Source organism: Ceratotherium simum, chromosome 16 (genome assembly GCF_057802395.1).
Source record: "Ceratotherium simum simum isolate JZ-2026a chromosome 16, ASM5780239v1, whole genome shotgun sequence".
In the NCBI taxonomy this organism is placed as follows: domain Eukaryota; kingdom Metazoa; phylum Chordata; class Mammalia; order Perissodactyla; family Rhinocerotidae; genus Ceratotherium; species Ceratotherium simum.
In genome coordinates, this window is record NC_141915.1 from 20,487,590 (window position 1) to 20,511,190 (window position 23,601).

The 23,601-nt window shown below is 36.5% G+C and overlaps 2 protein-coding genes across 7 annotated transcripts in view; one reads left to right on the plus strand and one right to left on the minus strand.

The window, feature by feature from the left end:
- Window positions 1–23,601, plus strand: part of NF1 (neurofibromin 1) — a 253,648-nt gene that overhangs the window by 203,375 nt on the left and 26,672 nt on the right. For all 6 annotated transcript variants that reach the window (XM_004441909.3, XM_087440767.1, XM_087440768.1 and 3 more), the window contains 11 exons: window positions 9,204–9,636; window positions 10,241–10,581; window positions 12,920–13,122; window positions 15,093–15,286; window positions 16,233–16,373; window positions 16,799–17,078; window positions 17,558–17,772; window positions 18,009–18,070; window positions 18,210–18,324; window positions 18,843–18,944; window positions 20,667–20,807. In XM_004441909.3, the coding sequence (XP_004441966.2) occupies window positions 9,204–9,636; window positions 10,241–10,581; window positions 12,920–13,122; window positions 15,093–15,286; window positions 16,233–16,373; window positions 16,799–17,078; window positions 17,558–17,772; window positions 18,009–18,070; window positions 18,210–18,324; window positions 18,843–18,944; window positions 20,667–20,807 (2,227 nt within the window). The remainder of the gene's footprint in view (window positions 1–9,203; window positions 9,637–10,240; window positions 10,582–12,919; window positions 13,123–15,092; window positions 15,287–16,232; window positions 16,374–16,798; window positions 17,079–17,557; window positions 17,773–18,008; window positions 18,071–18,209; window positions 18,325–18,842; window positions 18,945–20,666; window positions 20,808–23,601) is intronic.
- Window positions 3,357–6,680, minus strand: EVI2A (ecotropic viral integration site 2A). The gene is made up of 2 exons (XM_004441913.3): window positions 6,565–6,680; window positions 3,357–4,106 (listed from the first exon to the last, which is right to left on the minus strand). The coding sequence occupies exon 2, from the start codon at window positions 4,083–4,085 to the stop codon at window positions 3,396–3,398; it is 690 nt and encodes a 229-aa protein (XP_004441970.2). The 5' UTR covers window positions 4,086–4,106; window positions 6,565–6,680; the 3' UTR covers window positions 3,357–3,395.

Consider the following 23,601-nt stretch of genomic DNA (forward strand, 5'->3'; position numbering starts at 1 on the left):
GCAGAGGAACACAGATTATTAAGACCTAGTTCTTAACTTCAGGGTTCTTATAACTTGATACAAAAAGAATAGTTTTTTTTTTTTAAGGGGTCCTACTATAAAGCATAATATAGTTGGGATGCTATAAACTTTTGATTCACTATTTTAAAATCCCCAAATTAAGCATGTGGACTTTAACCCAGGGGTAGAAAACAAGTGTCTTTGTTCAAAAATAACTTAAAATATGAACTCAAAACATATCTTAACCTATCATCTTTAAACACTTGTCAAGTTTGGAAAGGACCCACTTCTGTTTGTTCATTAGCTATGGTTGGATGGTATCATTCTGAGGGTGCATGTTTAATAGCCAAGAGAGTGAGTGATGAATTTTGATTATTCCTGCAGTAGAAGCTTTCTGTTTTGTGAGAAAATGTTTGACTAGTATGTTGGATATGAAAGTAGTTGCCCAGTTAATTTCTTATTTTATTTTATTTTTTTTTGTGAGGAAGATTAGCCCTGAGCTAACATCCATTGCCAGTCCTCCTCTTTTTTGCTGAGTAAGATTGGCCCTAGGCTAACGTCTGTGCCCATCTTCCTCTACTTTATATGGGACGCCTGCCACAGCATGGCCTGACAAGCAGTGCGTAGGTCCGCACCCAGGATCCGAACCTGTGAACTCTGGGCCACTGAAGAGGAGCATGCAAACTTAACCACTACGTCACCAGGCTGGCCCCTAATTTCTTATTTTTAAAAAGATACTAATTTGTTTTAATTTCCTCTGACAAGTATTTATATGTGACACTTGATTCAAGGAGTGCTATTTGTTATTATTATTTGTTCTAGTATATAATCTCAAATTTTTAATTTGCACAAAATGGGAGCTCTGCGCAGTTTCATTTCCAGTCTGGTCCTTTTTACCCCTCAAAAGATAACCTGATGTCACCACAGTTGGCATGAGTATTCTCTTGCTTTCCTTTTTACTTTGTTGACATTTAGCTTTATCTGGTATAATATGGTTATGATTTATTGTTAAGGGGATGGATTTTTTTTTACAAATTGGATTTTTACAAAAATGGATTTTTTTTTACAAATTTTTTTTTACAAATTTATTACCAATTATCAATTTAGACAATAAAATTGATGCTTTATATTTTCACTCTCATTTTAAGATGTAACCTAGGTCCTTGGAGCCATGGAACTTGTAAGAAGTGAACTTAATTACCAAGAGCAGTATCACCTAGGGAATTATGCAAAAATTGCTAATACATGGAGCTTACTCCTTTCCAACTGAATCAGAAGGAGAGGGTGGGAATTAGGCATTGGTGAGTTTTAAAAACTTCAGGGGCCAGCCCAGTGGCATAGTGGTAAAGTTCGTGCACTGCGCTTTGGTGGTCCAGGGTTCGTGGGTTGGGATCCCGGGCGAGGACCTGGGCACCGCTTATTGAGCCATGCTGTGGCGGTGTTCCATATAAAGTAGAGGAAGATGGGCACACCTGTTAACCCAGGGCCAATCTTCCTCAGCAAAAAGAGGAGAATTGGCAATAGATGTTAGCTAAGGGCTAATCTTCCTCACAAAAAAAAAAAACAAAAACAACTTCTCAAATGATTCTGATACGTAGCCGGGAGGAGAATCTCTAACCTAGAAGGGGGGGTAAGATTGTGGTCATACTTAGAAAAAATATATAAAATTCTTTTCTTAAGTGGCTAGCATACTGTGCAAAATAAATGCTCAATAAGGGATGAGATTTTTTTTTTTTTATGTTTTTTGGGGGTTTTTTTTTTGTTTTTTTTGGTGCGGAAGATCAGCCCTGAGCTAGCATCCATGCCAATCCTCCTCCTTTTTTGTTTTGTTTTGTTTTGTTTGCTGAGGAAGACTGGCCCTGAGCTAACATCTGTGCCTGTCTTTCTCCAGTTTATACGGGACACCGCGACAGCGTGGCCTGACAAGCGGTGCCTCCGTGCGCGCCTGGGATCCGAACCCGGACTGCCAGCAGCAGAGCGCACACACTTAACCACTACGCCATGGGGCCGGCCCCAAGATTTTTTTTTAAATGTGGTCTGGTCTTTAATTAGGATGCCCTGTGTCAATTTCAGTAGATAGTTGGAAAGTCTCTCAAACCAACTTTTGTAATATATTGAAGATGGAAGTCTTGACTTAAATATAAATCACTATTTCACTTGAACCCAATTTCTGTAAACAATTACCTGAAGTATCCTGTTTTCCAAATTATAACAAACACACACACACACATCTTTCCTTTTCTCATGTCACATTGAATAGTAAAAAAATAAAATTGGTCATTTATTAGGCCAGTTGGCATTCTTGAAGTCCAAAAATTAATCAACCTTTAGATACTTGCTATAAATAATCCATAGCAGTATTTATAGAATAGAGGTATGTTACACACATAAACAGTAAGATGACTTTACATTTACACTTAGCCTTCTGTTGTGGCTATAAATCTCATCTGTTTCAGTTATACTTTATCTCTTTTTTTTTTTTAATAATTTTTATTTATTTATTTCCCTCCAAAGCCCCAGTAGATAGTTGTATGTCATAGCTGCACATCCTTCTAGTTGCTGTATGTGGGCCGCGGCCTCAGCATGGCCAGAGAAGCGGTGCGTCGGTGCGCGCCCGGGATCCGAACCAGGGCCGCCAGCAGCGGAGCGTGTGCACTTAACCGCTAAGCCACGGGGCCGGCCCTATATTTTATCTCTTACTGATCTTTAACAGTGTATTCTCTAAGATGATAAAGTGAATGCAAGTATACGTAGTCAGTTTTGTTCTGAGTCTTTATTATACGAAATTAAAAGTTTTAATTAAATATTTATAGTGGAAAAATGCTTTCTTATGTATGCCATATGTAAAGATGAAAGCATCTAGCATGAAATTAGCTACGTTGATACATGAGCTGGTATGAATTCTGCCACACTGAGCAAAGAAAGTACCATTGAACTCTACAGTTCATCTCTATACATTAGGAATTTGACTTCTGTTAGGTGTTGAAGCATATACTTGCCTCTAAGGACACACTAAAACTCTTCAAAGTTTAATTACATTCAGACAAAGATCATCTAACTACTATTACAATACAGAAAATATTTATTTAATTGTCCCTTTCTACGTCATTAGTCGGTTCCTTCAACTCATCTTTAAAACCTTCCCCAAATACTTGGTTGTTTTATATTTGCTTTTTAAAATATTCAGTGTGAGAACAAAAGTGCACAGTTTAAGTAATTAAGTAAGCAGGCATCCTTCTCCCCTTCTCATCTGCTCAATTCTAAACTGCAAGGCCTGCCATGTCAGATTTTAGACCATCAGACCAACACGTTGGCATTAAATATCGAACTGACTTCATTTTTACTGCATAAACTTTCTCATTGCTACTTTGCGTTTTTCTTCACTAAAGCATCTGTTAGTTAGTGAGTTTTTCGGTTCCTTCTTCATCTTTTCTTTCCATTGTAGCTGTGAGCGCTCCAGTAGATTGCATCATTAGGTTGGGCCCTGTGAGCTGTTTTGCTCTTTTCCAAGTGTCTGAGTCAGCAGGCCATAGACCACTGCTTGCCAGAAAATCACCATTGCTTCTAGGCTGACGCTTGCCTACTTGTTTTGATCGTCTGAGAGATGAGACTTTGTTTGCCAGAACCACAGTTGATAGAAATAGAAGGATACAGATAAGAAAAAGCACTGCAATTATAATTAAGCAAACTAGCATAGCCATTTTGTTGTAGTTTTCCTCACAGACATCTTTTTGGGAAATTTCTCTGTGACTCTTGCTTGTGTTTTCGATGCTCTGTACTGTTGGAGAACTGTTCCTGACAACAGAAGGTATATAAAGCTCTAGTTCGGATTTAGGAGTTAAAGATACGATGTGAGATGATGTTGCTATTTCAGGCATGCTTGTAGAATTACTTTTTTTATGTACTTCAGGAGTTGTAGGGTTTGTGTTAATGTTTTCATTTCTGTTCGTCTTATTTTGAATATCTGAATCCCAGACACTAGTATTGTTAGCCCACAGAAGGGTATAGTTCGCTTTTGTTCCGGGAGACAAAGAAACTGTTGTCATCAGAAAGGCAAGATGCAGGTAATATCCTGTGTGTTCCATGTCCGTGAGTATACTGGTAATCTGTTGAGATAGCAATACAGTTTGTTAATTTGTGAAAGAGTAATGGTTCCTGGTTTTGGTAATTGTAGGTAAAAGATGGACAGCTGATATGTTACAAGTAAGCTCATGCCTAACATTGGCTATCCTGTTTTAATTCCTTCTCCACTGATTTGTTTTTCTATTAGGCTACATATAAAGAAACAACTTAGTTTCTATTTTTTTTTTAATCCTAGAAGTTAGCATTACAAATAACTATTAATCATTGTAAACTGAATGCCATGGTCTTATTTGGTTTTCTCCCTCTTAAGTATGCTGGACTTCAGCTTTGAGTCAGATACTTCTGCTTTTACTTTTTTGATTCCTCCTTTTTTTCCCCTGACCATTTAAGGATCTTTCAGAAACTCTCCACCCAACAAATGTATCACCAGTCTTTACAGAAAAGGAGAAATGTAACCTTGAGCATTTTGCTTCATATATGAAAGGAAAATGCAAATAGATTTTTTTTTTTTTTTTTTTGGTTGGGAAAGGGGAAGTGTGGTAGCAACCAAAAGAAAATGGACTTCAAGTAGGAATTCAAGGTGTTCTTTTTTCTTCTTGGGTGTTTATCTTGAAGCTTAGAATAAAGCTGGTACTTAGAAGTATATTCCCAGTACTTATGAAAGCAATTTTATGGTAGTGGTTCTCTCTTTTTGCCTGTATGTCTCCCACATTATTGTGGCTTTCTGAAAGCAAAGGTATGCTAGTTTCTCTACCTAAAAATCTGGCATTACAAAGAAAAAGAGGCAGATTTCTTCTGAATAATCTCAAAAGTTCAACAAAAGTTATTGACTTTTTTCATCATCATTTATGCCTACCATTTTTTTCTATGAAGATTTTGACATAATTTAAAAAATAAATTATACTATAAAATAGAAATAGAGCATCAGGATCATGGGGATTTAGACTGAAGTGAGAAGTCAAGGCAGATCATAAGAGTCTCAGCATGGAAATGAAGAAGTTGAATTTCAGTTTTGGCTCTGAGCTTCCTAGAAGCCAGTACAAAAAGGGACAAGTCTGTTCCTAATTCTCATTATCCACCAGATGATTCGAGATTTAAATAGAACTGGCATATCTGTTCTGGGTACTGGTAAACCAGCGGGAAAGTTTTATCACCGTTATTGAGCTATCTCTTTATGATAATATTTCAGTTTGTCTGAGCTGCTTTTGTAAGAGTATTTTATTGTTAGCATTTATTTGAGGGAATTAGAAGCAAAAACTAGCTCATTCTCCTGAGATTTAGTAAATGAAATTGTCTGTTTAAGAACCTTATTTATTTTATAGAAGTTCTTCTCAAACTTGAATGTGTGTGGGAGTCTTTTTTTTAATGCAAATTCTGATTCCGTAGGTCTGGGGGGACCCGAGATTCTTCATTTGTAACTCATTCTCAAGTGACACAGGTGCTACTCCTAGTCGTGCTTTTTTGAGTTTCAAGGTTTTATAAGAAAAAGTTGTTATCTGTCATTGGATAATATTTGTATACTATTGATATACAGAAATTGAGAATAACAAATGTGATTTGTTGTTATACAAACAAAAGTAGCAAACAATGCTAATTGGAAACTAACCTCTGAAGTAATATTTCCTATTAATAGTAGGGAGGAAAATACCTTTATTATGGATTCTAGAATTAAGATTACTTTTTGGATTAAAGATATTGTACACTGACTTCTATATAATAGTGTTCAGCTCTAATTTTTAAGTTGGATGACATAAATCTTCGGATACTTTATGATTCTTTCACAAAGAAATACTTTAAATTCAGTTAGCAAGTAATTTACATCCTTTTATACTCGACTGGACTTTTGCATTAGATGCTAAAATGATTTAAAGTGGGTTATTCTTGTCACATCAGTTCATTGACAATGTAGTATACATCATAGTATTTGTACACATTTTAACAGTGCTTACCACGGGACTGATAATAGGCCCGCTGTTGATTGTCTTCAGCCAGATGTACTGTCATCCCCAAATAAACAAACTGTTAACAAAATGAGACTTTCTCTTATCCTTACAAATGCCTGAGAATAGAGGACTGTCTCTACATCCCTAATTTATGCCATGGAGACCAGGTTATGTTATCAAAAGTTTTCTTTGTCTCTGGTCCTTTTCAATAAAATTTATAGTGCCTAAGCATTAGTAATGAGAAATTTATTTTTTAAACTTTTTTTTTATACCAAATAATAGTTTTCAATTCACTGTGGAGTCTAAACTCAGATCCTTCCTAAGCCTAATTTACAACTCTGTGTTGATGGTAGATCTTTCCATTTCTAACTTAAATTTTACTTAATAAGACAGAAAAAAACAGAATACATTTTCAATCACTTATGATTCTAGTTTGTTAATGAGATTCTTAGGTACTATATAAAAGCAGTTGCTCAAACACTAATCTGTACGAAGTTATAAGTGAAAAGACATAGAAAAAGCCATATATATGACCTACCTTACAAAATGCTTGGTCAAAATCTGATTATAACCTGATTTTAATAAGCCACTTCTTTTCTTGTCTTGAAGCACAGCATTTAAGTAATTTAAAGCAGAATAGACCTGGAGACTATGAACCTTAAAGTAAATCTGCAGTAAAAAGGATATGTACAGCTAGCTTTCCACTTTTAAAACCAAACCACAGATGACACATTTCCTTTCCACTGCAGCTAAAGCACATGTCAGAGGGAACAAAAAACAAAACTCCAACTTGTCTAATTGGCTGCTGGCATGACAGGAGGCTTTGTAGAACAAGTCCCCGCCTCCAGGGCAGGGAGGGTTTTCCGCCTAATGCCTTTTGACCTTTTGCTCATTATATATGCCTGCTGTATGCTTTTGAATGAGATATTAGTATCATCCAAAAGGAGATGAAATGGCGTTTCCCTGCAGCAGTAAAGTCTTCTCTAAAAATTTTATTTGTGTACCACAGACTGACTTGATAACGTGAGTTTGGAGACCTGGGGTATTGGTCAGATAACAGAAACAGTGATGTACATAACCAACATCTCAAATTGTGGAACTGCAACAATGATTTGAGAAAATATCTAGTAAACTTAGATTACATGGGACAAAAAGGGCTTTTGTGTGGTTTAGTGTCCTGTCATCACCTCATATTCAATGTGTCTAAAATGGACTTCATTTTTCCCCCAAAAGTGGCTCCTCTGACCATCTCTTTGTTTTTGTTCATGATGGCAACATTCTTTGTGATCTCAGAGGCATGGTATATAGCAAGTCCTTGTGATTTAAGTCCTTTCTTTCAGCCCTGGTCAGACCTTGGGTCATGTTGGTCCTTCCTTCGTATTCTTGAATTGCTTTCTTTCTTACTGTCACCTATTTTTACTGTCACCATAGTATTTATTTTAGATCCTTATTAGGCCATACCTAGACTACTACAATGTTTTTTTCTACTAGTCCTGACTCCTTCATGTGTCTTGTATGTATCACTTCCTTTGATCATATCACCCCTTTCTTTAAAAAAATAAAGTTGAATAACTTCCTAACATCTACAGCAGTAATTTAGAAATATTTGTGCACATAAATATCAGATGAGATTGTTTAAAAACAATGTAAATTGCCAGGCACCACTGCATAGATTCATATGTAGTAGGTCTGGGCTGGAACCATGAAACTGCATTTTTATCAAGCACCATAGTTGATTCTGATGCTGGTGCTTCACACAACATACTCTGAGAAATACCAAGCTCCTAGCAGAAAACCTGAGCCCTTTAGTGGAACAATTTTGGCCCCTTCACAATTTAGCTATTATGTATTTTTCCAGCTTTATCTCTTAAAACTTCTCTACATGAATCCTCCATTCCAGCTAAACTAGCTGACTGTTGCCTCAACACATTAGTTACCTATTTCTTTTCCTCTTTACCCCTATCCATGAGGCCTGCCAGTCCCTCCTCATGTTGAATTGATGTTCCTCCTACCTACTTCAGCCACTGCCTCTTCTATGGAGCTTGCACTGAACACCCCGTTTGTGTTGATCTCTCCCTCTTCTGAACTTAGTAGAAGTATGTTGCTCTGCAATTCCTTTGATAAGTGATTACATACTACCTCGTATCTTTTCTTTGATCTTAAAATATTTTCTTTTATTTAAAAATCATTTAACTTGTCATATTTTTACCTTATTTTCTCCCAACAAGATTAAAAACTCTGAGGTGAGGATATTTATGTTAGCCTACTTTGTAGTACTACCCAAGTCATCAGGTATAAAACATTGGGCCAAAGTTAATATAAGTTGTTTTGATTTGAAATTCTAGTACTGTGTTCTTCAGGGTTTTCTGATGGTCCTCACCTTGGCTACTCACATCGATTAGCATTCTTTTGAGTGTAAGCAGCATATGACCTAATATGGCTTAATCAAAAAATGGAATTTATTGGCTCACAAAACTGAATAGTCCAAGGATAAATTTGATATCAGGAGAGGCTTTGTCTAGGACTTAAATGAAAAGACCAGGGCCCTAGTTTCTCTCTTCATTTCTTTGCTCCATTTCTTCAGTTTTTAGGTAGACTTTTCCTTCATATGTCAAGTTACAAGCTCACAACTCCCCAGGCTATGTGTTATCTTATTATAAACATCAGGAAAGAAAAAGTCTCAGTTCCCAACAGTTTAAGCTCCTATCTCTGAATTGGGCCTCTTTGGCTCGTGGTCCTGATTTGAGTCATGTGATCATTGCTGAACCATTCTCTCTGGTCAACATGGGATAAATGAATTACTAAAGTCCTTCAGGTCACTCCGGGGCTCCAGGTGGGTCATTCCCACTCCAACTGTTCACCTGGGAAGTTTGATGGGCCTGGAAACAACCAGCCAACGTCCACTGCCTTCCTCTTTGCTTGACTGTGGTGGGCAAGTTTGTTGTTGTTGCTCAAAGTTTTTGAATTGGAGATTTGTCTCTTCCATCTTACTTCAGCCTTCCTTCTCAATGTCTGAAGAACAATTGATTTAAAAAATAGATCCAGACTTTGTGTAATTGTTTTATATTATAATTAGTTTTCTAAAGAAAATAAAAGAATAAAATAGATTAGTAGCATCTGTATATTTATTCAGAACTCTGTTAACAATCTGTGTCCTTTTTTTGTCATCTTCCTTAGGTTCAAAACTGGTCAAATCAATGGTGATTTGCTGATATACCATGTCTTGCTGACTTTAAAGCCATATTATGCAAAGCCATATGAAATTGTAGTGGACCTTACCCATACTGGGCCTAGCAATCGCTTTAAAACGGACTTTCTCTCCAAGTGGTTTGTTGTTTTTCCTGGCTTTGCCTATGACAATGTCTCTGCAGTCTATATCTATAACTGTAACTCCTGGGTCAGGGAGTACACCAAGTATCACGAGCGACTGCTGACTGGCCTCAAAGGCAGCAAAAGGCTCATTTTCATAGACTGCCCTGGGAAACTGGCTGAGCACATAGAGCATGAACAACAGAAACTACCCGCTGCCACCTTGGCTTTAGAAGAGGACCTGAAAGTGTTCCACAATGCTCTCAAGCTGGCTCACAAGGACACCAAGGTTTCTATTAAAGTAAGTTTCACTCGGTGTGAGGTAAATGATTCGTTGCCTTTCTTGGCTAACCAGTCTGTGTGCTGGCCTCCCTAGGTGTCCCCGTAGTAGTGCATCAAATGTAAAGCAAGTACAGATGGAGGAAAACCAAGCTTTCTATGTTCATGGAGGTCCTGCGGAAGATATGAGAGGTGTACACTTATTATATTCCAGATTGGATTGGAGGCAGGGGAGTGTTGTAGAGAGGACAGTTTTCTATATATCAGTCAATTGATAGGAATGTGTGGAGAATGGAAACTACCTATTGAGAGTTCTTCTGATTATTACATACTTTTTGCAGAGTGAGGAACGTGAACCTTCAGGGTAAGATCAGTAATTGTCTTTGGGATTCTTGACCTTTTTAAAAAATAAAATAAGATTTTTTTCCTGATGTTTTCAGTCTCTTTTGAGAGCATTTATCACAATAATTATTGAACCCATTTGAGTATATAATGGTGGTAACTCATCCTTAAATGGCAAACATGGTATTTTGTTTATTTGGTTGGTTGGTTTTTGGAGCCTCTTAGAATTCTGCATATTGGAATTTAATTCTTCTCCACTCCACCCTCTCACCACCACTTTCCAGGTTGGTTCTACTGCTGTTCAAGTAACCTCAGCAGAGCGAACTAAAGTCCTGGGGCAATCAGTCTTTCTAAATGATATCTATTATGCTTCGGAAATTGAAGAGATCTGCCTGGTGGATGAGAACCAGTTCACCTTAACCATTGCAAACCAGGGCACACCACTCACCTTCATGCACCAGGAGTGCGAAGCCATTGTCCAGTCTATCATTCACATCCGGACACGGTGGGAGCTGTCACAGCCCGACTCCATCCCTCAGCACACCAAGATTCGGCCGAAAGACGTCCCTGGAACACTGCTCAATATCGCATTACTTAATTTAGGCAGTTCAGACCCTAGTTTACGGTAGGTTTTTAAAACATTAACTTCAACTTTATTCAGGATTTGTTGCTTTTAAAATGAAATTTAAATCTCATGAGCCATTTAATAAGCTTTTAAAGCATCCTCTACCTTAATACTGTAAATTGGAAGGTATGCTATGTTGGTTAACCCGCATGACCTCATCAAGTTGTGGGGTATTCACATGAACTGAGGAATTCCAAATAGGGTGATTCACACCAAACCAATATATGTTCTTTCTCCAGGAAACTTTAATCTGAAACAGGCAACATAGCAGTTTTGTTTTTTTGTTTTTTTCCAAAAAAGGTCTTTTTTTTTTAAAGTCTACTCCTAAATTAGGTTTCTCCTCGTCTGAGTCCTCTAATTAAGTTTTCCCATATTCAAAAGTATATCACTAGTAAGTTTCCTCACAATCAAATTAAGTTATCATTGTTTGACAAAGAAGGGCTTAATGTTCCATAACTCAAACAATAGCATTGCCTACTTCCCACCTATGTGACTTTAACAAAATTCTTGAAAGAAATCTAAAGACAAATATAGATGTCATCTGAGCAGAGTATGATTGGTTCTATTTAGGCTTAATAATCTGAACATGAGTGAAGAAAGAGTATGGCCTATGGAGTCAGTAGATTTGGTCTAAATCTAGATCTACTGTGTATGGCTTTGGGCAAGGTATTGAAGTTCTCTGAGCTGTAGTTTCTTCATTTTTAAAGTAAAGGTAACAATGCCTTCCTTGTATACCTACAAAGGTTTAATAAATAATATGTGTGGTAATATAGTATAGCAAATAGTTTGCACTTAGTAAATATTGTTTCCTCCCAACTCCCCCCCTTCCTCTCTCTGCCAACATCTCTTTGCACCCCTTGCCTCTTTTCCCCCTCCCCTTTTCATGTTAGGATAATTCTTTGTCCCAGGTACCTTGGTACTGTCAAGATTTTTATAGATAAAAATTCTTAGCTTCAGAAAATCTTCCCTATGGTATAATATAGCCCAGGTTTTATAAGTGGGTTTTTTAGGATTCCAGATTCTCCTGTATTTAGGGAAAAAAAATCAACAAGATTTCTTTACCTAGATGGGCCTCGTGGGGTCCGTGAACTCTCAGAAATTATACACAAAATTTTGTGTATGCTTAGCTTTCATTATCTCAGAGGAGTCTCCAACACCTACCCACAGTTTGAAGAACGCCGATTCTTTATAGCTGTTGAAATACACAGAGTAAAAGTCAATGTCAAAATGGTATAACTCAGAATTCCTAGGAGTTAGTAAGAGATAAAGGGATAAACTTGGAAACGATAATATTAATATTCTCATTTAGGGAAATGGAACTATAAGCTTGCCTTTAATTTCTAATTCAAAGTTCCTCTTAGAAGAATCCCTAACAATTATTAGCTTGAATGAACTTGTAGTCTTCTCTTGTGGCATAAAGCAAGCTGACAGCTTCTGCTTTTTGCTGAAGCATGTCATCCCAGAGAAAAAGCCTTCAGGCAGACTTAAATTTCAGTGGATTTCCCACCCTGTGTGGTTGTTACATAAGTATATTAGCATGCTAAAAGTTCAGAGGTAAGGAAAACCTGAAATTTACTGAGTGGTCAAATCATTTCTTTTGCTGGATAGGGGAGAAAAATTAAAATTTAAAAGTTGAGTCTGAGTTTTTTGAACTGTCTCCTAAATTAAGTACATTTTCAGACATTTATAGGGGAATTTTTGGTTCTAATGGAACCTGGATATATATTATGGATTTTTGGTTTTTTGTTTTCGGTGGTTGTGTATAATGGAAGGAAAAATGGCGGACTTAATTATATTAAAATTTTTTTAACCTGCAGTTTGTAGTATAACTTGTAGGACACCCAGAAGGAAATTCAGTAGATGCTGATTAAAGGTTTTAACATTCTAATTTGTCGAGGGGCCATCTCATTTCTCTTCTTATGATCCCCACTGTAACTGGATCTAGCAGAAGGGGGAACCCAAAATTTGAGTTTTGGCTTCACTGAAAATATGATACGCCTTATTCTGACTTTCTTTCTATTGATCAACCTTTGGACCGTAAACGTCTCATATTTCATATCCCAGTGAAATGTCGTTTAGAAAGGCCTTATGCTCACCTGTCTTAGGAGTTTCACAGTGCTCTTCTGGTTATGTCAAGAATCTCCCTTTAAAAAAATCTGTAAATGATCAAGGGGTATTTTGGGTTTTCCATAGAATCATAACATCTTATCTCTAATTGATTATAAAATTTAAAAAGTTTATTATGCTTTGTAATAGAATCGTAAGTTGTATGTTATGAAAAATTTTTGGAATTATAAGAAAAAAGTTTTAAAACAACTTCATTTTTGTTTTTTCCTAGGTCAGCTGCCTATAATCTTCTGTGTGCCTTAACTTGTACCTTTAATTTAAAAATTGAGGGCCAGTTACTAGAGACATCTGGTTTATGTATCCCTGCCAACAACACCCTCTTTATCGTCTCCATTAGTAAGACACTGGCAGCCAATGAGCCACATCTCACCTTAGAATTTTTGGAAGAGTGTATTTCTGGATTTAGCAAGTCTAGTAAGTAATGATAATTTTCTTTAATACGAACAATGATTCTAAGAAGATTCAAAGAAAATCCTTTCATTTCAGAATTTGCTGGTGAAATCTTTATTATATTTTTACTTCTTTACCTCTTCTAATTTTTCACCTGTGGTTCTCTGTAACTGAAGGGACTCTGAAGGAACTTCCTGGTGGACTACATGGAGAAATCCACCAAAATTCTGGCAGTAAAAAGCAGGGTGGCAAGGTTTTGGTACCTTACATGTCTCTGGACCACTGACAAAGTATTTTTCTCACTGTGTTGCAGTTTAATTAGCTTCGGCATTTTTCTTCTTAGCAGGTTATTCCAAATGAGTAAAGTATCCACGTTGTCTCCTTGATTTTAGGGAAGTAGTCATTTCCTCTTTTCTTTAGGTTGACTTTGAACTCTGATTTTGTTGTTCATTAGAGGGCATGGAGAATGCAGTGGCACATAACACAGGGTCCAGAGTCAACTCCTGATTGGCTTTAATAAGTCTGATAAATTTAACATCCACTCCTTACATCTGTCCATCTTCATACCCTGTAGTAGTATAAATGTTGCTCTTCTCCCAGCTTATTTCCTGACATTTTCCTCCCTTCCCTTTCTCACTTCACAATACATAAAACTGTTTTTTTTTTGCCTTCAAACACATTTCTTGATTTTTGTGTGTTAGGTAATTGAAAGCTTTGACAATTTGTTGAGACCAGATCACCATATACATTTTTTTATAGTAAGAGATTTAGGAATGTAGCCATAAAAAGAAAATGTGTAAGACTGACAAAATAAAAGTATAAAGCTTTATTGAGAAATATTAATATAAAAAATAAAATTTGAATGAATGGACAGGCAAATTGTGTTCCTGGATGAACAGCTTTTCCCAGATAATTACAAATTCAATGCAGTCTCATCAAAATAGCTATGAGATTTGAGGATTAAGAATGAGGGAGAACTTAAAATGATTATAAATTTCACTTGAAAGTGCAGTAACAGCTAAGAAAATATTGAAAGGAAAGAAAACTAAGACTTGACATTAAAGATGTCTGTACACATTATAATGGTACAATAATTAAAACTGGTGTTCAAGAATCAGCAATCAGACTAGTCTAAGAGAGACAGATTGATTAAGAAGCATCACAAACTGTTGGGGGAAAGATTAAATCATTTAAGAAGTGAAGTTGGGAAATGAATTAAGTTGAGTCTTCATCTTCACCCCAAAGCCACAAGATACCAAAATAATGTTTAACTGTATTTAGGAATTGAATATAAAACTGGAACTGGGGTGGGTTGTATGTGTGTATATATACACATAAATGTGCATTATCTCTACCTAGATTTTAAAGCCTGAGGAGAGAAGAGGTGATAACCAATATATTAATATCAGTTTCATTTTTGTGGTGATGCTTTCCTTTTACCAAACTTTCTATGATTACCATATATTCTTGTTACAATTAGAATAAAACTTAATAAAATTTTTACCTAGAAGAGGGCCAGCCCCGTGGCTTAGCGGTTAAGTGCACCTGCTCCGCTGCTGGTGGCCCGGGTTCGGATCCCGGGCGCACACTGACGCACCGCCTCTCCGGCCATGCTGAGGCCGCGTCCCACATACAGCAACTAGAAGGATGTGCAGCTATGACATACAACTATCTACTGGGGCTTTGGGGAAAAAGAAATAAATAAATTATAAAAAAAAAAATTTTTTACCTAGAAGAGAAATGATTAAGAGGAAGAAAAATAAGCAAACTTTTCAAAAATTGGCTTACTGGTTTTTAAGATGAGTTTCTTCAAAGCTTGTTTTCCTTCTTCACCTCTATCTGCAGTAATACATTTGCCAAGTTTCTTTTCTCCAGGCCTGATTCTAGATAATGGTCTTTTACCTTTTACCTTTTTTTCCCCAAACCTTTATTTTAGAATAATTGTTGATATAATTTTATTGACTATCTATGCTAATAGTGTATTTTTTCTCCAGGTATTGAATTGAAACACCTTTGTTTGGAATACATGACTCCATGGTTGTCAAATCTCGTCCGTTTTTGCAAGCACAATGATGACGCCAAACGACAAAGAGTTACTGCTATTCTTGATAAGCTGATAACAATGACCATAAATGAGAAACAGATGTACCCATCTATTCAAGCAAAAATATGGGGGAGCCTTGGGCAGGTATTGAGTTTGCTCAAATATTTATGTAGTACCTCCTTGGTGCAGATATTTATCTGGTACCCACTTTGTGCAAAGCACTATGCAAGGCACTAGGGCCGTAGCTGTAGAAAAGACAGTCCCCTCTTTCAAAAAGCATGAGACGCCCACCTGATTCTTGATCTGGTTCAAAATTGTAAATGTCTGATGCATGTCTCAAAGCCAGAGAAAAACGAATTATTTCAGCACTCTTATCCATGGCATAATTATATAGAATTTAACTGTAAAAACTTCGTGTTGATTCAAGTAAATAGTGTTTTATAGTGTGTTCTAATACCCTACATACATGCCATAGGTGTCAGTAAATGTCTCTTAATGATATTATTTGAGACACCTGCTTTCATTTATAGTTCTAGCATAAGAACACCAATATTAAAATATAGAGTATAATGTAACATTTTATTTTTTATCTGACAAGAGTTACACATATCATTTCTTCAAAGTAATCACTTACAGGAGCAATACCCTTACTCAAACAATGCTGCAAATCCTCCAAATAATTTTAAATGACCTTGGAGCCAGTTTTGTAGCTCTACAAAACATCTCAGTACTTGATGCCATTTTATATATTTTTAAATAATTGTATTTTATATTGATCATACATTACTGTCTTAGAAGAGAACAGAAGTGCTTTGCAAGTGAATGAAAATAATATATGTAGAGATTTTGAATTTTTGAATACCAGTCTCTTAATCTCTGAAGGAATCAAGTGAATATCCTCATCTTTTTCTGGATATTTTATGATAAATTATATTTACTGACAGGTCTTTAAATAAAACCTAATATTTTGGAGGCCTCAGGTAAAATAGTATTTTTCTATTGATTGAGCTGCTCCTTGAAGTATTTTTAAATTAAAAATTAAGTTGATAGAATGGCTAAAACATAAGTTATTTTTTCCTCTTCTGCTAAGATTACAGATCTCCTTGACGTTGTACTAGACAGTTTCATCAAAACCAGTGCAACGGGTGGCTTGGGATCAATAAAAGCTGAGGTGATGGCAGATACTGCTGTAGCTTTGGCTTCAGGAAATGTGAAATTGGTTTCGAGCAAGGTAATCACTTTTCCTTTGCCTTCTGGACTATGGCATGATGTATCTGTTTTTATTATCAAGAGGTTTTTTGTTTTCCAACTAGTCATTTTAAAGTTAAACTGAGGGGCCAGCCCAGTGGTGTAGCAGTTAAGTGCACGCACTCTGCTGCAGCGGCCCGGGGTTCGGAACCCCGGGCGCACACCGACGCACTGCTTGTCAAGCCATGCTGTGGCGGTGTCCCATATAAAGTGGAGGAAGAGGGCAGGATGTTAGCCCAGGGCCAGTCTTTCTCAGCAAAAAAAAAAAAAAAAGGAGGAAGATTGGTATGGATGTTAGCTCAGGGCTGATCTTCCTCACAAAAATGTATTCCTTCAAGTTAAACTGAAATTTTTTGTGATAAAACTTTTTTTAGCTCCCACGTTTTTTAAAATTCTACTTCTTTACAGGTTATTGGAAGGATGTGCAAAATAATTGACAAGACATGCTTATCTCCAACTCCTACTTTAGAACAACATCTTATGTGGGACGATATTGCTATTCTAGCACGCTACATGCTGATGTTGTCCTTCAATAATTCCCTCGACGTGGCGGCTCATCTCCCCTACCTCTTCCACGTTGTTACTTTCTTAGTAGCCACAGGCCCGCTCTCCCTTAGAGCTTCCACACACGGATTGGTCATTAATATCATTCACTCTCTGTGCACTTGTTCACAGCTTCATTTTAGTGGTAAGTTCCAGGGAAATAATTTGTTTCAGTTCTTTTCTCCATTTTACATCACCTGATGTAATCCGTTGGCATGGATTATCTTATTATTTATTATGGTGCCTTGACACCAGGCTGCTTATTTAAGCCTGTCATAATGACATGAAATATTATTAAAAAGAAAAAGAATAAATTACTTCCATTCCATATGAGGCTATAGCAAAGATTTTCTGTGCATATTTGTCATATAGACTCTTGTGGTTATCACATAAGCTAAAGACTCAGCACCAGTTGTCAGTGTTGCATTACTAGCATGAATTTGTAGATACATGGAGCTAAAGCAATGAGCATTAAGATAATGTCTCCAGAGGGTTGGTTTGGGGAGCATGGTTATGTAATTTTGATATGCTATCCAAATTTTCTAAATTCAAAATGAAACATGGCACTTCAGAATTAAAAAATTAATATCTTTAGTCCTTACTTGTTCCTTTTTTCTTTTACAGAAGAGACCAAGCAAGTTTTGAGACTCAGTTTGACAGAGTTCTCATTACCCAAATTTTACTTGCTGTTTGGCATTAGCAAAGTCAAGTCAGCTGCCGTCATTGCCTTCCGCTCCAGCTACCGGGACAGGTCATTCTCTCCTGGCTCCTATGAGAGGGAGACTTTTGCTTTGACATCCTTGGAAACAGTCACAGAAGCTTTGTTGGAGATCATGGAGGTATATAAGGCAAAATGATAAGAAACTAAGATCATTTTTTTTAATCCACTAGTACTGTATAGAAGAAATATTGGTTTATTCTGCTGTTTTGCACTTAATGCTTAAATAAAAACACTCCCATGGAATGTGTTTATTGATAATATATATGTCATTTAATGACATTACAATAAACATTATTTAAATGTTTCAAAAAACATTTGTGTATATAAATGTATTCAGAGTATCCTTTTTTTTAGGCATGTATGAGAGATATTCCAACATGCAAGTGGCTGGATCAGTGGACAGAACTAGCTCAAAGGTATGTCCCAAATAAATTTAAGTTGTAAAAGTATGTGTATTGTTGAAAAGATAGATATTACTGGATTATCAATATTTTAATTAATTATTTAGTATGTAGAAACACAGAGGTTTTCATAAACTGGATCTTTTAATTGCAGATTTGCATTCCAGTATAATCCGTCCCTGCAACCAAGAGCTCTTGTTGTCTTTGGCTGTATTAGCAAACGAGTGTCTCACGGGCAGATAAAGCAGATTATCCGTATTCTTAGCAAGGTACCTCCCTCTCCTGCCTCCCAAATATTTGTGGTTCCCAAGTTGTAAAGCACTTCTTGCATTTTACTAAGGGACATTCACATTTGAATTTAATAAAATGTCTTGTATGTTGCTTATTGAACCTTTAAAAAATGGGTTTTTATTATTTTCTTTGAAGTGAAGAAACTTTCTCTAAAGAAGGTATCTTAAAAAGAAAATAAGTATTATCTCTTTTGCTAAAAAGGTAATCTTAATATATTATTATTCAAAGCATTTAACTATATGTAAGACCCTTATATAAAATTATATAATTTGTAATTCCTATAATAATGCCTGACATTATATTAGAATATAATATAGAAATATTAAAAAATAAGAACTCAAATATGCATTGAGCTAGCTACCAAGATCACCGTAGCATTGGAAATAATTCTAGCACTTATTAAATAAGGAATTGTTCCTGAACTGATTATGAGATTCAGTTTAGGAGTTAATGTTTTATTTCAGTGAAAGTAAAATAAAGAATTCTGTTTCCTTAGGCACTTGAGAGTTGCTTGAAAGGACCTGATACTTACAACAGTCAAGTTCTGATAGAAGCTACAGTAATAGCACTAACCAAATTACAACCACTTCTTAATAAGGTAATTACTGTATAGAAAATGAGTGCTTTCATTTTGGATATCGGTGTCAAATCTTATTTCATTTTCTTTCAAAGAGTTCAGAAAATAAGGTGGATTGAGAAGAAGTTATAAAGAAAAAGCTATAGTTAAATTAGAACTTCTTGTCTTAAAATTTAGTTGTTAGAAGTATTTACATGAGAGGAAAATAAGTATGGGGAGTATGTTCTCACTGCTTGTAAGTTTTTTGTCTCATCAGTGCTAAAGGAAAGATAGGTATATATTCTTTCTTCTTTTATCAATAAGTATTAATTGAGCATCTGCTATGTGCCAAGTACTGTTTTAGATGCTAGAGATATAGTACTGAACAAAGCCAGTAAAATTCCCTGCCCTCATGGAGCTTACGCTCTGAGGTGAGTGTGAGAGTTGGGCAGTGGGTAGATAATAAACAAAGTGAATAAAATTCATAGTATGTTAGTTCATGATCGTTACTGTGGAGAAATGTAAAGCTGGGTGAAGTATACCTGATCATCAAAAGAGTTTGGGTGGCAAATGAAGATGATATTTAAAAGGAATAAAATGATGCAGCCACTGTTTTAGTCTGAGCTCATCTCGGTTTTTTGACCTCTAGCAGGTCATTTAACATATTTGGACATCATGTTTCCACACTGATGAAATGAGTCAACTGGACTAGATGATGGCATAGTGTTATCTTCCAGCTGTAAAGTTGTGTAATTCTGTAAACTGAGTACAAAGACATGCCAGACTTGAGAGAGATTACAGAGAAATAAATACCTGTGTGTTCTGGTATTGAGTTATATGTTCTACAAACATTCTTATCCTAAATTATACAAAATGGTTCTCTTATAAGTTAAAATGAGATTCAGAGGCTAATTCGCCCAATGTCGCATACGTAATAAAAGACAGAACCGTGATTCTAATCCAAGGCTATTTTCCCATATGCCACACTGCTGAATAAGGGTTCCCCAAAATAAATATCTTTTTAATTCAGAGCAGCAAGTCACTGGTGAGGGTGACAAGAAAGTTCAAAGTGTAGAGTCTAAACAAAAGTTAAAGAGATATGTAGGATTTAGTGTAGAGAAAGGGAGAAAGCCTTAAGCAGCAAACATACAGCAGTAGGATTGTACAAGAATGCTGGAACAATGGAGGGATGGTATGTAGACCATTCTAGTTGTTATGGAGAAACTTTTCAGGAGAATAGTGAGAGGGAAGTTCTAAAGATGGGATAGAACTAATCTAACATTTAAAATTCTTCAGAAGGAGTTTGGAAATGTACCCATATGTTTTCAAGCAGATAAGTCATATGACAAAAGCAGGACTTAGAAGGGTCATTCTGGTGGTAGTGTGCACTGTGGATTAGAGTAGGGAGAAGCTGGAGGCAGAAATAATCCACATTTAGAATAAAGAAGGTTGGCATAGAATAGTGTCATTAACAATAAGCAGATGCAGAAGAGACTACTTTGGAAGAATCAATGAAACTTGGTGACTGGATTTTGGAATCAAAGGACAAGGAGAAATCAAAGGATATGCTAAGGTTCTGAGCCTGGGTAACAGTGTCTTTAGTTACTCACATGGAATAGGTGAAGAGTTCACCCATATATTCACCTTCTCCAGAGAAAACATGTAATTTGGGGGATAACATGCTTCATTTTATACTGCAGTGTGTTTTGAGCGGGACTGTTTTGTGGTTCGTCTTACTAACCCGGAATGCATCTCTGTTGCCAGGACTCCCCTCTGCACAAAGCCCTCTTTTGGGTAGCTGTGGCCGTGCTGCAGCTCGATGAGGTCAACTTGTATTCAGCAGGCACTGCACTTCTTGAGCAAAACCTGCATACTTTAGACAGTCTCCGGATATTCAACGACAAAGTAAGCAAGCTTTCAATTGGATTCCTAGATTCTGCACATTTAGAACTCCTCCCCCTTTTATTGTTGCTTTTTTAAAATCAGAAGAGGTCCATAACTTAAATATGAATTTCTATAGTGCAACTTATTGTGATTATAGTCCCTTACCAGCTCATAAAAAACTATTTAAACTTTACTGCATATTTTCTATATAAAAATAGCAGAAAACAGTACTCACCCAATACTAGTAAACAGAATAGGGATAAAAAAATTGAGGAGTAATAATAGCTACCATGGTAGGCTCTATGCTGTGCTGTGCACTGTACATTCATTATTTGTAATTTTATAACCCAAAGGTAGAGGTTAGCATTCTCCACCCCCCCCATTTCACATATGAAGGAATAATTTAAAAATAAGCTTTTTATTAAATAATGGTACTTAATGAAAAAATAGTATAATTAGAAGCAGATAAGGAGGTTGGAGAGTCTAAAGGAAACTTTTGGGTTCTTAATTATACTAGTTTTTTGTTTTGCCTAATCTCACTTTAAAACATACCATTAGTGCCCCTCTTAACATTTATCAACCTTGATTGAGGTTGGATTTTGGTTCACAGAATATAGAGGAGGGAATATAACAGTATGAAATTATGTTCCTTTTCTCTTCGGAAAAAAATGGGGAGAGTCTAGGAGAAAAGAGAGGAGGTTTTTTTAAAGATAGATATGTGTATATAACAAGAGACTTGCTTGAAGTGAAATTAACAGAGCTGTGGGGAGAAAGAGACAGAGAACAGGAGCATGGTTTTAAGTGTGAAGATACTTGGTCTAAACATTATTTGTTCAGTCTGCCAGATATAGTGTAGACCCAAAACAGCTGGGGCTCTGGGAAGTATGGAAACAAAAGTTTAAAGGAAGAAGCTACCTTGAAGTTTATAAGTCAGACGTCCATTTTACAAAATAGAAAAAGAACAAAGAAGTTAAGGAATTTGTCTATGTTTGTATATCTGATCTGGGACTAGAGCCCCTCTTTCCTAATCCCCATTGCTCTTTTCTGGGGTTGTCTTGGAACAATGGTGGTCAGAGAGATAGCTAGCTATTGGCTATTTGTATGAATATAAGAATATTTGTAAATGAAGTGTTTGTCTAGGAGTATCTGCCTTGGCATTTTCATTGCCAGAATAGCCTCTTAGCAGGAGTTAACATTGACTCCAGGGCCACGGGATACTAGGAATTAGAGTTAATAAAGCTTGTTAAGAGTCACCAGGATGGGGGCCGGCCCCGTGGCTTAGCGGTTAAGTGTGCACGCTCCGCTGCTGGCGGCCCGGGTTCGGATCCTGGGCGCGCACCGACGCACGGCTTCTCCAGCCATGCTGAGGCCGCGTCCCACATACAGCAACTAGAAGGATGTGCAGCTATGACATACAACTATCCACTGGGGCTTTGGGGGGAAAATAAATAAATAAAATCTTTAAAAAAAAAAAAAAAGAGTCACCAGGATGTAAGATGAATAATGTCTAAGTATCCAATGTATAACATGGTGACTATAGTTGGTAACACTGTAATGTATAATTGAAATTGGCTAAGAGAGTAGAAGTTAAATGTTCCCACCAAAAAAAAAGAGACGGAGGTGTGTAAATATGTAAGGTGGTGGATGAGTTCATTAACTAACTTGACAGGAGGAACCCTTTTACAGTATATACATATATCAAATCATGACATTGTACACTTTACATATCTTACACCTTTATTCATCAGGTACACCTCAATAAAGCTAAAAACACATATACACTGTACATGTGTAGGTTCATAGATTATCATACTTTTTTTTGTTGTTGTTGAGGAAGATTAGCCCTCAGCTAACATCTGTTGCCAATCATCCTCTGTTTGCTGAGGAAGATTGGCACTGAGCTAACATCTGTGCCCATCTTCCTCTGTTTTATGTGGGACACCTGCCACAGCACAGCTTGATAAGCGGTGTGTAGGTCCACGCCCGTGGTCCGAACCTGCGAACCCTGAGCCACCTAAGTGAACTTAACCACTACGCCACCAGGCCAGCCCCTAGATTATCGTACTTTTTATAGCATCCTGCAACTTAACTTTTTTATTTAGCAATATAAAATGAACATCTTTCTAAGTATATATATACACACACACATATACATGCTTGTGCATGTATAGGTATATATAATTCTTTCTCATGGCTGCAGAGTATTTTACAATATGCACGAACCACAATTTATTCAACCATTTGTCCATTAATGGACATTTGATTTGTTTCTGTCTTTTCTTCTTTTCTGTATAAACAATGCTGCTCTAAACATCTCTCTACGTATATTTTATATACTCATGCTTTTCTTTCTTTGAGTTAGAAATCTAGACATGACCCTAAATTTACACCTTCAGTTGTTTGCTTTCAAAAATCTCAGTGCCTATGGGAATTACTGGACTTCTTTTAAAAAAAAAAAAAGCAAATTCTGGGCCTTATCCACCTCCCATGATTCTGAGATGGGACCCAGTACTTTCCACCTTTAAACAAGCATCTTCAGTGACTTTAAAGCAGATACTCCTGGAACCACACTTTAGGAAACACTGTTAAAATTGTAATTATCCTCGGCAAGTTGCATAGCATTTTTGAGTTTCAATTTCCTTATTTTCCCATACTGGAATGTAAAGTCCAGCAGGGCGTGTAGTTTTTGTCTGTTTTGTTCACTGATGTATTTGCAGAGCCTAGAGTCATGCCTGGCACATGAAGAACACATAATATGTATTTGATAAGTAAAAGGATAAATAATGAATGAGTAAATCTATAAAATAGAGCTAAT

Coding starts and splice junctions, on each gene's coding strand:
- EVI2A (XM_004441913.3), bottom strand. CDS start 4,085: ATGGAACACACAGGATATTACCTGCATCTTGCCTTTCTGATGACAACA.